Source organism: Coptis chinensis, chromosome 3, assembly GCF_015680905.1.
Source record: "Coptis chinensis isolate HL-2020 chromosome 3, ASM1568090v1, whole genome shotgun sequence".
Taxonomy (NCBI): Eukaryota; Viridiplantae; Streptophyta; class Magnoliopsida; order Ranunculales; family Ranunculaceae; genus Coptis; species Coptis chinensis.
The window spans coordinates 92,118,833-92,133,677 of NC_141458.1; the positions used below are offsets into that span (position 1 = coordinate 92,118,833).

General features: G+C 39.6%; 1 protein-coding gene and 1 long non-coding RNA gene across 2 annotated transcripts; one reads left to right on the forward strand and one right to left on the reverse strand.

Moving 5' to 3' along the window:
• Positions 1-520: 520 nt before the first annotated feature.
• On the forward strand, positions 521-9,218 carry LOC147511652 (uncharacterized). Its single transcript, XR_015219470.1, has 2 exons — positions 521-8,095; positions 8,614-9,218. It is a non-coding gene; the product is annotated as an uncharacterized LOC147511652 (long non-coding RNA).
• On the reverse strand, positions 8,613-11,405 carry DTA4 (downstream target of AGL15-4). Its single transcript, XM_086603304.1, has 3 exons — positions 10,569-11,405; positions 9,930-10,293; positions 8,613-9,739 (listed from the first exon to the last, which is right to left on the reverse strand). The coding sequence occupies exons 1-3, from the start codon at positions 11,102-11,104 to the stop codon at positions 9,518-9,520; spliced, it is 1,122 nt and encodes a 373-aa protein (XP_086459430.1). The 5' UTR covers positions 11,105-11,405; the 3' UTR covers positions 8,613-9,517.
• Positions 11,406-14,845: the final 3,440 nt, after the last annotated feature.

Sequence of the window (14,845 nt, forward strand, 5' to 3'; positions counted from 1 at the left end):
TAGTCATGCGGGTGTACGCTTTGCATATAAGCTGCCGGGATAGTGAGATTAATGTCAGTGCTGCAATGTGTTTTAAAAAACGCATTAGCCCCTTGCGAAGAAGAAAATGTGTCTGCTCGAAGAAAATAACCCGCCATCTTTATTAGCAGACCTAATTCTCTCCAGACACAGTGCCACATGATAGAATGCCCACGGTCGACATCCCTTGGGAGAATGGACTGTTGGAACTTATGAGACCAACAAATCATTCATTGACTGAGAAACGACCCAATACACCCACATTGACCCACAAAGTGACTCTAGATTCCCTTGAGAAGGGACAATGGATGAGAGTGATTAATTGAATCTCTATCACCCTTACACAAAGTGGCAATATTTTTTTTTTGATCGGTATATATATATATATACCCGATCAAAAAAAAAATATTGCCACTTTGTGTAAGGGTGATAGAGATTCAATTATATATATATATATATATATATATATATATATATATGAAACAAAAATAATACATTTAGGTTAGGATGAGATATCCAAACCCATAAGATCTCCTCTGAGACTGAAAAAGAAAAATCTAAACAATTACAAAGATCCACTCAAAACACAAGAAACTCCCATCTACACACAAAATACTCGGGGTATATTCTGCATGTTGTCATCAACCTTTGTCCAGAAGAATAGAAGTCCCTTGATAGACATCACTACCTTCTCCATGGTTGCCTCGACTCCCCAAAAGTCTGTTATTCCTTTCCAACCAAATGCCCCACATCACTACAAAAGGTATCATTCCCCAAATATGGCGTCCCTTTTGAGAATGGACGTTCGAGAACTAAGAAGTTAATACCTTTTTCACCGAATTAGGAAACACCCAAGATACATTTGACAACTAAATAAAATGGTTCCAGACCCATCATGAAAAAGGGCAAGAAATGAGGGTATGGTTCACTGATTCACCATCCGACAAACAAAGAGGGCAAAAATTGACCAGATGCTCCTTGAATTGGCTTCTCTTAAGGTTATCTATTGTTAAGATTCTCCCCAAAGAAACACACCAAACGAAAAAGGCAATATTCGAAGGAATTTTGGAACCCCAAATAACATTAAAAGGGAAAAACAAGAATCGTTACCCAGCTAGGAGAGAGGGTTAGAGAGTGGAAAACAAAATAACAAGATCTAGTAGAAAATCTCCCCTTCTTGTCGAAGGACCAAAGGCATTTATCTTTGTCTGGCCTCACCAACATAATAGAATCTAGCTTTTCTATGAGAGTAGTTACGCTCACAATATTCCTGTCAGAAAGAGCACAAAGAATACTCAAATCCCACGCTATAATGCCATTATTCTCTCGCATGAAATCACAAACTGGACGATTCTTAAAGTCAGATAAACGTATAATCGTAGGAAAACCCGAAATAGAGGTCGCTCAGCAACCGCATACTCTCACCATCTCCCAACTCAAATCTAACAAACTTATGGAACAACTCCATAACTTTCGAAATGCCTTTCCACACCCCACAACCATACAATATCTTCACCTGACCACTAGCCCAACCAAATTGAGATTCACCAAACCTCGAGATGTTCACCTTTCTCCACAGGCCATCTCTCTCCTCTACAAAACGACAAAGCCATTTTCCCAGAAGCGCTAGATTAAACTTGCGAAGACTTCTAAGACCTAAACCTCCCTCCTCTTTAGGCAAACACAAACACTTCCAACCCACCAGATGATATCTAGGTCTCTCCTCGGTATCGTCCCAAAGAAAATTACGAATGATAGATTCCAACCTATGAGCAATACTCTGGGGCATGTGGAAAAGGGACATATAGTAAACCGGCATACTCGAGAGGGTGCTCTTAATCAAAATAACTCGATCACTCTTCGAGAGGAACCGACCTTTCTATCCCGCTATCTTATGTCTAACACTACTCTTGATTACGGGATCCCAAATGGCTTTAGACCTATACTCTGCGCCCAAAGGAAGGCCAAGATATCTAGACGGGAGGACACCACCCTTACAACTAATAGAAGAAGCCAAATTATGTACCTCGACATCTTTGCCGACTCCAAAAATGGTGGTCTTAGACATGTTCACCTCGATATCTAGATGCCACCTCAAAACAACAAAGTATACCCCTAAGGAACTTGAGTTGATCAATATCATGATCCAAAAAAAACCACAGTATCATCTACGAATTGAAGATGTGATATGAGAATTTGACCTTGGCCCACTTTAAAACCCTCATTAACCCCAAAACTATTAGCTCTCTCAATCATCTTTCCAAAAATGTCAACAACTAAAAGGAAAAGAAGAGGAGACAAAGGGTCTCCCTGTCTAATCCCTAGTGAACTCCTGAAAAAAGCCGCCGGTGAACCATTAACAAGAACAGAAAATGAAGCCGACGAAACACATCTCCTAATCCAACACCAAAGCCCATACATAACATAGTTAAGTTGATCTTACATGTAACCCCTGGTTCATTCTTCCTCTTTCTATCATCAGTAGCTTCATTAGCTATCAACACCCCATCTAAAATCTGTCTCCCAAAGACAGGCTCTTTGCTCTTGGGAGATAACTCTCGAAAGCACCTTTTTCAAATGGATCGAAAGGAATTTTGCAATAATTTTGCAAGTGCTTTCAATGAGGCTAATGGGTCGAAGGTCAGTAATATCATCTACACCATGTTTTTGGGGAATCAGTTTGATAAAAGTGCTATTCAGACTGTTCACCAAAAAACTTGAATCATAGAATTCCTTGATCATGTTCATAAAATCGACCCTTGCTACATCCCAAACTTTTCTAAATAACTCGATCAGAAAATCATCTGGCCTTGGAGTTCTATCATTCTTCAAGAGCGAAATAGCTTCCCAAACTTCCTCCTCAGCAATCACCCTTTCAAGACTCTCTTTCCGTCTCTTAGATGCCCTCAAGGACAAGATTATTAGCTTTAGGATGGAAATGAGCAGGTTCAGTGTACAACTTAGAATAGTACGACACAACACCCTCCCTAAGACTCTCCTCTCCACTCTTCACCTCCCTTTCAATCTTTAATCTACGCAAAAAAATTTCTCTACTCCTACCTTTAGCACATTGGTGGAAAAACTTAGTATTAGACTGACTTTCCTTAGCCACCGAACACCTGATTTTCGTTTCCAAGACATCTCCTCCAAAGAGACCATTCTCTCAAAACCCGCTTTTAAATCATAACGCCGACTATTCTAATGTCTTTCAAAAACCGATCTTTTTTCTTATCCACCCTTCCAAATTCCATCTTATTCCAATCCTTAATATTAGTTTTCACAAACTTGAGTTTGTTGGCGAAAATAGTACTCGCCTTATCACCCACCTGATCAACACCCCACCACTCACTAATACGGTCCACCAACTTGGGGTCAGAGAATCACAAGCTCAAAACGAAACGGGGTGGGTCTACCTCTACCTATCTCCTTAACTAGGTAATGGGATGGTGGTTGGAGGCCGTACTCGTAACAAATGATTCCATTAACCTAGGCCAACTCTCCTCCCATTCACTACTAACCAGAAACCTGTCAAGTTTAGATAGAACGGGATTCACCTTCTTATCCGACCACGTAAACTTCCCCCCTTAAAGTGGAACATCCAAGAAATCACATCTCCTCACAAAATCGTCAAAACTTCTCATATGAGAAGTAATACGGCTCCCACCTTTCTTCTCATAAGAAAATCTAATAACATTGAAATCACCTACTACACACCAAGGACCGCCTACTGTGAAAACATAGACATCATCCATCTCATTCCAGAAAGAAGAGAAGTCAGCCTTCTTAGAGGGTCTGTACACTGCCGTAATCACTTTAGAAATGTCCTCCCCCTCAAACTTACAATCAATGGACACCGAAAAGGAAACCCACAATGCTATCTGAAACCTGCACTCTATCCATATCCCGAAGGACACACACCCGCACGAGACCCAACAGAAGGTAACTCAATACAATCCATGTTTTGGATACACCAAATATCCCTAGCGTGCTTGAACATAAAACTTTTAAGTTTAGTCTTTTGCAAGAGGACAACACTAGGTTTTTCCCTCCTAATCACATCTTTGATCCCAGGATGTTTCTTTGTTTTACCCAAACCCCTCACATTCCACCACATAATTTTGTGATTCATTGATAAACTAACTTTTTCCCCCATCTACTTCTACCTTCAACTAAATCCTCGCCATAATTAATGGAAGAGGATAACTGAAGCAACTCTTTAACAGTCCTCCGAGTGGAATCCTCCCCTGGTTGAGCATACGTTTTCCTTGAAAGGGGCGTACCCCGACCCTTTCCAGCCTTAGAACTCTTCTGATTCTTGGGATTAGAGTCTGAAAGTCGAAAAAATCGACATGATAAGGTTAAGAGCTTCTTGTTCCTTCCCCTCGTCAGACAAGCCTGCTACCTTAAACAGGTCTGCAGAATGTTTGGACAACCAAAGGGCAGTGAGGCCCTCCTCAGACTCTTGTTCAGGATCTAAAATAGTTAGAGAGGACGCATCAACACAATCCTTTGAAACACCCTCAGATCGCTCTAATGGTATAATCTCCCCTGTTTCACCCACTTTGATACCAAACCCCCGAACTGTTTCACACTTCTATAAGCTTTATCTGACTAAGAATCTTGTTGCCTGTAACGGATCTGGATCTGGATTGAACAGTAAACCAGATTTCTTCAGTTCATGTGGGCAAATAATAGTATTATTGCTCGAACCTGTGTGAGCAAGTGCTTTATCTGACGAGCACATGGTGAAAGTAGATGCCTCCACATTATCAAGTCTAGTGACATCCCTGGTGGCGTTGACAGAAACGATATAATTGCCTTCGGTTCTATGAGTAGGAGAGACCTGATACGAACCAAAACTAACATTAGAAGACGAAAAAGAATTCTTATTGAGTAAAAAACAGTCCCTAGACCTATAGCACTTAGAGATGAAACTATTAGATGATAGGGGTAAAGGACTTTCTGAAAGGAGATTAGAGAGCTTCAACCTAGAATTGATGAAAGAGCATTAGGTTCAAGGTCTTCTCCGTCCATAGCTTTCTCAAAATACCCGTCCTCATATAACATCTTATCTTCTAAATCACCCCAAATCAGATTCCAAACTCTTTCAACAATAACATTCATGCTAGTCTCCAAATAATTGTCAAGAACCTTCTGAAAACCAGCGTCGTTATTGCGCATAAATTCTATCTGTTCGAAGACCCCCACAGCCTCCTCCCTCGGAGCTTCTGAACCCATGCACATTTCAAGCATCTCAACTTGTGTTTGCTGAGTGTCAACATGACTCCTCACAATATCACTTGAACATCCTCGCATCTGGCTTCCATATGTAAATCCAGAACAGCCTCTGCCAGCTCTCTATCCCATATGGAATTCGGTGAATCAAAGTTTACATTGTTGCTCTCTCCCATGGTGAGAGCTGGTGAGGGGATATCTCAACTGTTTCAGTGTCCCTGACTTCCCTCCACTTACTTGCAACAATTATTGTACTCTGGTTCTGAACCCAGAAAATTTGGTCATTAGCTAAACCTGGTTGAGTTAAGCCTCTGTTCAGTTCCACGGATTTTGTACAGAGGGGTTGGCTATTATCAGCACTATACTGACCAAGCCTATCCTTTTACTGCTCATGACCCATCTTATCAATCCCGAAAAGTCCAGACCCAAAATCGTAGGTAACAGCATATGAATTTAAGTGATCTTGGACTTGGGCCTGTTGATTAGCCTCAGAAGCTTCGACCATGTCACCCTCCTCAATCTCTCCCATCTCATTTTCCTTTTCAGTCTCTCTTTTGTTCTTGTTGGGATGTTCTAGTTGAATTTAAACAAACTGGGATTACCTCTTTTCCACCATTCAGCCCAAGTCCAGTAGCATTAGTCAAAGAATAAGAGTTTAAAAGATCTTGGGCCTGGGCCTGCTGGTCAATCCCAGTATCAAAGGTTCTAAAGCCCTCATCAGATCCACTCACTCTATTGAGGATAGGTTCAAACTGCACATGTTGGAGTAGTCCAGCTGTCTGAGGGTTGCCATCAACACTAGAAGTTACCTCTTGTCTGGATCTAGCATTTGAATTAGAAAAAGAAGAAGGTTGACCTGCAATATTTAACAATTACTTTCCTTCAATTTAGTGTGGTTTATGCCGGGAATAGCTAGTAATACTCCAATTTATGCCCGTTTTATACGAATGTTCATATAATACAAATTTTTTACCGGCAACCATTTCAAACCTAAGGATCAATACACGAATTCTATGGTCCAGGTTTATAATTGCTGAATAATAAGGTCCGTATTTTTTTAGATGAAAAAAACAGAAATAAAGTATAAATGAAAAATCTGAGCTATGTATGTGTAGTTAATGAGGAATTCTGGAAAAAATATTACATTCAAAACTGAAAATGAAAAAAAAATGTAACCGAATATGTTTGTATTATATTGTATTTTTGGCGTATTTTTTTTCGTTTTTTTGGGCATATTTTTTAAACGAATTATTATCCAAACTTTCGAATTTTAGACAAATAATTTCTGTATTGAATTTTTGCCGTCCAGGAATTTACTAGCTATGATTCCGGGTTCCATGATGGACTCTTGGAATCGTGGTTCACATAAGCTCTTTTCTGGAGCTTGATCCCTTGTGTTACTTTTCCGGAAGTAATGAAGAGTTTCTTGTTCTGCTGGTGAATGTTGTTGGAGGAAATTAGGAATATTCTTTTTTGTACATTGTTTTTAGGAGTACGGAGTATTTGGTGGTCTGATGGCGGGCGGTGGCTTGTGCTGTGTACATAGGTTTTCATCTAAGTCACATGGACATGGATACATGTGTCTGTATCCGACTCGGATACAAAGTGTGTCCGTATCCGACATGGATACGAAGTGTAACACGGCAAAGTGTCAGAAGTTAAGGTAGATCACTTACAATATGTGTCTATGTTGTGTCTGGCACGGACACGAGGATATGTATCTGACACAGATTATTTTTAAAATATGACGTGTCCATGTAACATGGGTTTTCATGTTTCATGCTTAGGTTTAGGTCTTTTTGCTTGCTGGGTTATAGCTAGAACTTGGGTTGTCTTTGCTGTTTTTTTTTTTTTTCCCCCTGTTGATTTCGTTTTTTTGTATTGGGTTGGATTTCTTAAAAGAGAAAAGAAAGAAAAGATACGGGCGTAGGTGGAGTCTCCTTGTATTCCCAAGGTTCAATATGCAAATTAGCTAACTTGGTAGTTTTGCAACACACTACTTCATGTACTGGTATAAAATCTAGATACACACTCCTTCATTTATGTCTAAACGATTGTGAAGAGACCTGCAAATTTTTAATAATGTAGAGAAGCTGTCAGTCATTTTATACTATGCAACAGTGCAAAATTGAAGAAGTGTTGTTTGGAGAAGGATGATGAAACCAGGTCGAGTAGGATTATATGGTATTCCGTTTTGTTAGATACAAAGCAAATCCCGAGTTTTCATGATCACTCGGTGCAAAGTTGCAAACAGCATTTACATCCAAACACGAGTGTTCTTGTTTACCTTCAAAGGAGTACCAACATACTGTCTCGCTGGGCTTCTTGTGTTGGCGAGTGAAACTTAGTTATGCGGTTATGCCTCACTGACTGTCTTGTATCAGCGTTTGTTTGGGTCAATGCTTAGGTGGTTCTGGTAATATGCATGTCTGCGGTCTTTTTATGTGAATATACTTGTAGTAGATTATACTTCTTGAATTAGAATTTTTGGATCAACTGATCAATTCTGAAGTATAATGTTTTTGAAATTTTTTCCACGTGTTTCCATTAAATGTTTGACAATGTTTGTGTTTCTACCATAACATCAGTATTTCTAGAGTTTTACTTGAAATAAATCTTTTGATTGTTTTTTTCCAATTTTTTTTAATGTTTTCTGTTAACTTCTAGATTTTATTTTTGCAATTGGAGAAGTATGAGTCCAAAAATTCATGTGTTTGAATCTTGATCTGGAGCATTCAATAATTTTGGATCCTTTTTCATTCCATTGAGGAAGTGCTTTAGGATTCGTGTGGAAGAACTGGATTCAAATGAACCGGCTCAAGTGGCATTTGATTTTGGACAGGTTCCTATTCATATTGGGGTTTTTATCTAAGTTACTGATCTCTTTTAAACAGGTTTGCCAATCAAAAAGAGAAAAAAATGATAAAGAAATATATTCATACATATATTATACATATTAGGATATTTATGCTTGTGTTATTAATAAGGGTGTGGGATTTTGGGATTTAATTAAGTTTCGATTGGAATGTCTATTTGTGTCGATAACTCCGTGAGTATGTAGTATAGGTTGGATTTACGATTGTGTTAATATTAAGGATTTGTGGTTTATTAAAAGTGTCTTAACTTCTGTATATATGGGGTCGGTGCAGTTTTGCTAGGATAACTTGCGATATTGATTTTTTTCTTCACCGACATCTTGCAAGTCTTGATGCGTGTCACATTCCATAACATTCATTATTTAAAATGTTGCAAGCTTATCAAGTTATCAAGCTCTTGCAATGATTGTGTTTGGTCGGAGTAAAATGTTATCTCTTCTGAAGTCCTGAGAATTCCATTTTTCTGTCGGCTTTTATTGTTCAGGTAGGATATGTACAATTTGAGCCCTGCCACTGCCTCATCCACAAGCAGACAACCGATTGACCCCTATGGTCTGTGGTTGGATGGATGTAGACCAAATTGAGCATTCAACAGCAAAAATGTAAGCTCTTGGCAGATGTGGTTGTATTTTGCTCTTCAGCCACCCATTAATGAAAGCAGAATATCTGGAAATCCAACACTTGGCCTTGGTTACTGGATCATTACTGTGGTTTCTGCAAATCATGAGGCATATATTTGATTCCCTGGGTTCTTCAGTCAGGTCCTTGGATTACTGGTTAGTGTTTACATATCGACTTGTAATAATAAATTTCCTTTTTTGAACAGCAGAATGGTGGTTTCTCCTTTTAGTGGTTTCTAGTCTCCCATGTGTTTTTAAACCTTGATTTTTTGTTCTGTACTTTTTCATTGGTAGTACTGTATCTTGGGTTTTAGAGATGCATTGTAATTATTTTAGGCGGTGATAGAAAATTGTGTATTTGTGTGAAAGGTGGAATAGCAATACTTTAAGAGCTAAAATGGTCTGAACAACAGTCAAATCTGTATACTTTTTCTATCTTGGATTAGGTATGTTCATAATTGCTACTTGACCATTGCTTTATGAAATTTTGTGTTCTATTGAATATTTATTGAATTTCCTATATTTAATTGATTTTATGACTTTAGACAATTAGACGAATAGACTGTAAAACTTATTTATGGTAGTAAGTAGATGAAAGTTTCGAGGTAAAGAAGCACTGCTGTAATCTGTCGAAGTGTATGTAATATGATAAACAAGGAAAGATAATGCCACATGCACGCATCACGCTAAGCTTATTTTTGTCAAATCATTTCACTTCTGGATTTCTTAGTAATTTTAAGAATTGATTGCTGAGAGCCATACTTGAACTCAATATATCTTATAAATGCAGACTGAAATGTGGTGCAGCACTGCTAAGAATAAAGCCAGCATTAGTTGCTGTCTAACTGTGATGGTCTTTTCCTCATTAATATGGGACCTCTGGGTGATGGTTTTAGAAGAAAATAGAAATGCCAATGATATGGGCTCTTCATCTTCAACTTTGAATATTGGCCTCCCGATGACATTCTTATAATGCCCACCGCTCCGAGCCTGATAAAACAGCCCAAAACAAATAAATTACTTGTGCAGGTAGTGTTTTACGTGCTACAAGAAGTTTTAGTGAACAGTGGTAAAAAAAACGTCTCTTTTTCATGCGCTCCAGTTGATCCAACTTTTGTCTATGGAATGAGCTAATGCACTATTTATCCGGTTAAGTTAAAAGTGAAGAACCAAAACTTACCTGTATTTGATCTCCAATAGTCATCACTATGGCATCTCTACTTGGAGTAAAAGAAATCCAGCTTTTCTTTGAATAGACGTGAAAATCTGAGGAGTCATCACATACATGGACGCACAAGGCATGAGAGTAATTGGCAGATCCTCTTATCAACATTCGGATGAAGTCGGATTTTAAGGATCCATCACACCTGCTGAGTGAAGTAAATCTATGATGTTTGTGTAAATAACAAACCAAGTCGTGGAGTCCTTGCCTGTCTGTCATATTAGTCAGCTTGGCCGATGCCATGGGAGCATGTTCTATCAGTTTGAAGACAACTTTGCTTGCAATTTTCTCTATTTCTGTTGAAAGATTCTCCATTTCTTTGCTGCAATACAAAGCCGTATCAATGGTCCACTTAATTTGGTGCAACTAAACATTTGTTATGCCAAATTATTGTGACATCACAATGATCCTACAATTGATGCCAGCACTAATTACATCAACCAAAGAAAACATTTTCAATTTCGTATATGAAGGCTCAAGCAGTGCCATCAAATTGAAGATATTCAAGGAAGCCCAACAATGCTGTTAAGGCCCAAGCAGGATTACCTGAAACTCTATAAAAACTATTAAAAAGTCTTGGAGTAGTGCAAAAAATACCTGAAATTGGAAAAGCCTTGAAGTCTAATTCCCTCCATGACTGACTTCAAACCTTCATCTCTACACCAAACAAACTCCTCACTCGTCTCCATCTCCTCATCTTCCTCTCCGTAACACTCCTCGAACCCGTAAACCCTCTCCGAAGATCTCGACACAGCCGTCTTTTTGTCTACCGGAAGTCCAAAGATTCCCGCTGCAGCAATCGAAACGGAACGAATCAAGTCACTAGAAAGCCCATGGTTCACTAACTGAAAGCACCCAATACCCGCGACTGATTCTAGAAAGTTTGCAATGGTTCTGTTTTCGGACGAGAGTAATGACTGTAAATCAATTTCTGGTAAATTTTTTACTTGGACTTGTTTAGGAAAGATTTGGTCGGGTAGGACAAGGTCGGGTACGCGAAGAGGAAGAGAGTGCTTAAGAAAGTCAGAGATTTCGTCTTCATTTACGAACGATGGTCTACGATTAATTGCGTGTGCAACTGGTGATGGTGGGGGTGCTCGGAAATGTTGTTGGTCTTCTTGGAAGATTGCCATGAGAGAATGTGGTGATGAAGTCTAGCTATTTCTTTTGAGCTGCATTGTTTTGCTTTTGAGTGAAGAGAAAGTGAAAATTAAAGAAGAGAAATGATGATGATGATGGCATGTGTTAGGAACGAATCCGACATGCGGGGGATTCATCATTTGCCGCTCTTTCTTTCTTCTTTTTCTTTTGTTTCTTTTTTGTACTGTGTTGCTACTTTACATTTTCGTTTGAAAAATAAGGATGGTCAGGAGTTTTTTTTTTGGGTATAGGAGTTATATAGTGCTAGATTATCATGTGTTTTGGTTGTCTTGCAAAACTTGCAAATAACATGAATTTGTGGATAAGTGTGATTACATAGTATAAACTATAAACTGTTGCTTCTACTCTTCTAGGCATTACGGGGCGCCCTGAAAACCAAAATTTCAGAAACGGCTGAAATTTAATTATTTGCAAGTTTATGAAAACATTTATTTCGAGTACTTCAAATTTCGATGGCATTTTGACTAATAGGCTCATTAATCGCAGAGGATTAAATTATTCACCATATCATTGCGAAAATTACTTGGACCCATAATTTCGATATATGCCCACAGGCTTTATCTCCTTTTTTCGAAAATTTTCCTTGATCGTGTATTTATTCATTTTATTTGTCGATATCCTTCCATGTATGTAATTATGTATGAGGATTGAGGACAGTGCTTAAGCAAAATCACGCAGCCAATAGACGCAGATGTATCGGACTTGGTTTGGGATTTCACAGAATGAAAAATTGAAAACTCGATTAGAGTTGGACTTGAATTAAAATGAAAAATCCCGATTAACTTGGGTTGGGTAAGGACTAAGGTGTTTGCCAACAGACCAACCAAAGTTTGATGGAACACCGTCCCGGCTTATAACAGGCAGCTATGACGTGGGTTTTGGCGATCAAGGCGATTTTGTTGATGGAGTTGGTATTTCATACAAAATGCACTGCATTATAGGAAGCTGATTGTAGAGGTTTAGTATTTTGGGATCTATGACCTGAGGTTAGGATTGATAGGGAGTGGCTGCACTATTTTTTGGGATAAGAGTTGCCTATGTATCAAGTTTCTCGGGATAAACTCGACTCTCTCTACTTATGGATATTTGAGCTGACTTTCCTTATTTGCTCCAGGCCGTTGTCAAGGGTAGATCTACATTGTGTGCTATCTTGATGATTCGTCATTACTCCTGATGTTACAAAATAAATGTCTCCTTGATTGGTGTGTTGACTGAGCTCTAGGATTACGCTAGATCATTTGCTTCCATATATGGCTGTAACTGGTATTTGGGACGATCTGAATCTGGGTCGTTGTTACGTCCTGATGGCTTGGTACGAGCTGGTGGCTTGATTGGTGTGTTGTAGTGATATGAAATATAGAATGGAGGGTACTTACACAACCCCCTTTATTTTATTCATTATTTGGACAGCTGTGGTGTGAAAAGAAAGCTTTAAAACACGTGTCGTACAACTGGTTCGTTTGAATGGTTTTGGAAATTGTGCGAGAACTGTTAGACTTGATCCATGGGTCCAAATCGCGGCGGTTTGTGGGCGAGTTATGATGGCTTTTGTGGGAAGACGAAACAATTTGTTTTTTCTCGAGGCTTGTGCAGCTGAGGGGTTTTTGTGTGGGAAAGGCTTCTCATTTTTCATTCTACTAACACAAGTGAAGAAAAAGCAGAGAGAAAAGGAAAAACCAACCCTTCTCGTCTTTTTGTTGTCCGGTGCGTTTCTTTGAATCTAAAAACTTGATCTTTTGTTTCTTTTTGCTTTCATAATGTCTATAACTAGTGATAGTTTGAGTGGAAAAGTGGAGTTAGATCAGTGGAGAGAGAGAACTGTTAGTGATAAAGATGGTGGTGTTAGGGCACGTAGTGGAGGAGAAGCTTCATCATCTTCTTCAGTGGAGATGATGGCTGAGGAGGCGGGGCCTAGGTCAGTAGGTTGTTATGCTGCTCTGAGGGAGGAGTTTAGTTGGGTAGAGTCCGACCTGGCTATATACGACCTGAGTGGAGAGAGGAATGTGTTTAACAGTGATTACGTTCCTCGGGATGGGGTGTCGTGGTTTGTTATGGTCAATTGAAGGCTGGGATGAGGCTATCGTTCTCACGACTTACTGTGGAAGTTTTGAATTTTTGTGGAAAAGCCTATTGTCAGTTCGTAGAGAATAGCTGGAGGGTTTTCTATGTGTTGGATTTGTTGAATGAGAGGGGCTACAACATCTGTTTATCAGATGTGTGAACTTTAGTTTGCAGGTCGTGAAGGAGAAATCTGCTGTGATTGTGGGGGTGAGTAAGGAAGAATGGGAGCGTAGGCCGTTATTGGTTGTGGGTAATTACAACCCCTCTGATTGGGAGTTGGAGAACCGTAGAGTAGGATGGTAGGTTGTTATGTTATAGGTAGTATTATATGTATTGTATTTGATATTTTGAACGTTCTGATAGCTTTGTTTTGCTTTTACAGAGGTTGCTATTCGTGGGCACACAAGCAGCGACGTTATAAAAAAGTTTGCTTGTTTGAGTTAGGAGGAGAAACGAGCTGTCTTGGGGGAGGTTGCGCATTAATTTAAGAAACGTGGAGGAGAGAAGATCAACTAGAAGAAGGTGGAGCAAAAGAAAATGGCTCGTAAGCTTGTTTTTGACATCTCTGATTCTAGCTCGGATCCTGAGATGGAGAGGGAAAGCCAAAGGAGGCAACCTGTTTCTGGAGTGAGAACGGTTGGAGGAGCTATTGATAGTCGTTCTGCTTCTAGATGTTCTGAGTAGGGCTGGTCATTAGGCTCGATGCTCGTGAGCAACTCGGGGCTCGGGTCATTTTGGGCTCAGCACGAGCTTGCTCATTTAAAAATATAAGTCAAATATGAGCGCGTTTTAAAGCTCGAGCTCGAAATCAAGTAGCTCGCGAGCTACTCGAAACTACTCGTATTTTAGATAATTTTGTTAAAACACAGGACAATTGTTATAATAGTGTGCTGAATTATAATAGCTTATTACATATTGATTGTAACAATAATGTGTTAACCTTATAATACTTGTTAGATAGAGGTTCATTGTTATTTTAGTGAATTGTAATCACACTCTCGTATATCGTGAGATTGTCTCTACATGTTATTTTGATATTTAGTAAGTATTATATATCTATTTTTGCTCACTTATATCTAGAATATGTTCGAATTCAAACTTATGCACAAAACAAATCAAATCAATATTGAAAACTTGTGATGGAGTTCAAACATATAGCTCTGAACCGTCAAGATCCAGACTTGAGAGCTACTCGGATACTTGATGAGCCAACTCGAGCTCAGCTTGAAAGAATTTAAACTCGACTCGAGAGACACACGTGCTCTACTCGACTCGCTCGATGACCAGCCCTAGTTCTGAGGGGGGTGATGGTGACTGTGCTAGTCGTGTTGGTGGGAGTGCTGGGGGAGTTGGTGATGCTCCTGCTCCCTTTCGAAGGCTTTAGCGGAAGAGGCATTCTGAGGTGGCTGAGTCTGAGGGGGTGAAGAGGACCCGAACTAAGTCTGAGGAACGACCTGGTTCGGGGGAAGGTTGTACTTCTTCATGTCGGGCTCCTTTGAACGAAGAAGATGAATCTGAAGGAGTTGGCTGTTGATGTTGGGGTGGCTGATGCCCGGGGCAAGAAGAAGGCTAGTAAGATTGAGCCAGCTGCCCAGAAGTGCAAGGGGTTGGGGAGTGCGGCTCCAGGTGACAAGGCTGGTGAGTCTGATGTT

What these genes read in the sequence shown, in the direction of transcription:
- DTA4 (XM_086603304.1), bottom strand. Translation starts at nt 11,104, where the DNA reads ATGGCAATCTTCCAAGAAGACCAACAACATTTCCGAGCACCCCCACCA. An exon ending in CAAGGCTTTTCCAATTTCAG is followed by an intron (nt 10,294 to 10,568) that starts GTATTTTTTGCA and finishes TTTGTATTGCAG; the next exon opens with CAAAGAAATGGAGAATCTTT. An exon ending in CTATTGGAGATCAAATACAG is followed by an intron (nt 9,740 to 9,929) that starts GTAAGTTTTGGT and finishes CTGTTTTATCAG; the next exon opens with GCTCGGAGCGGTGGGCATTA.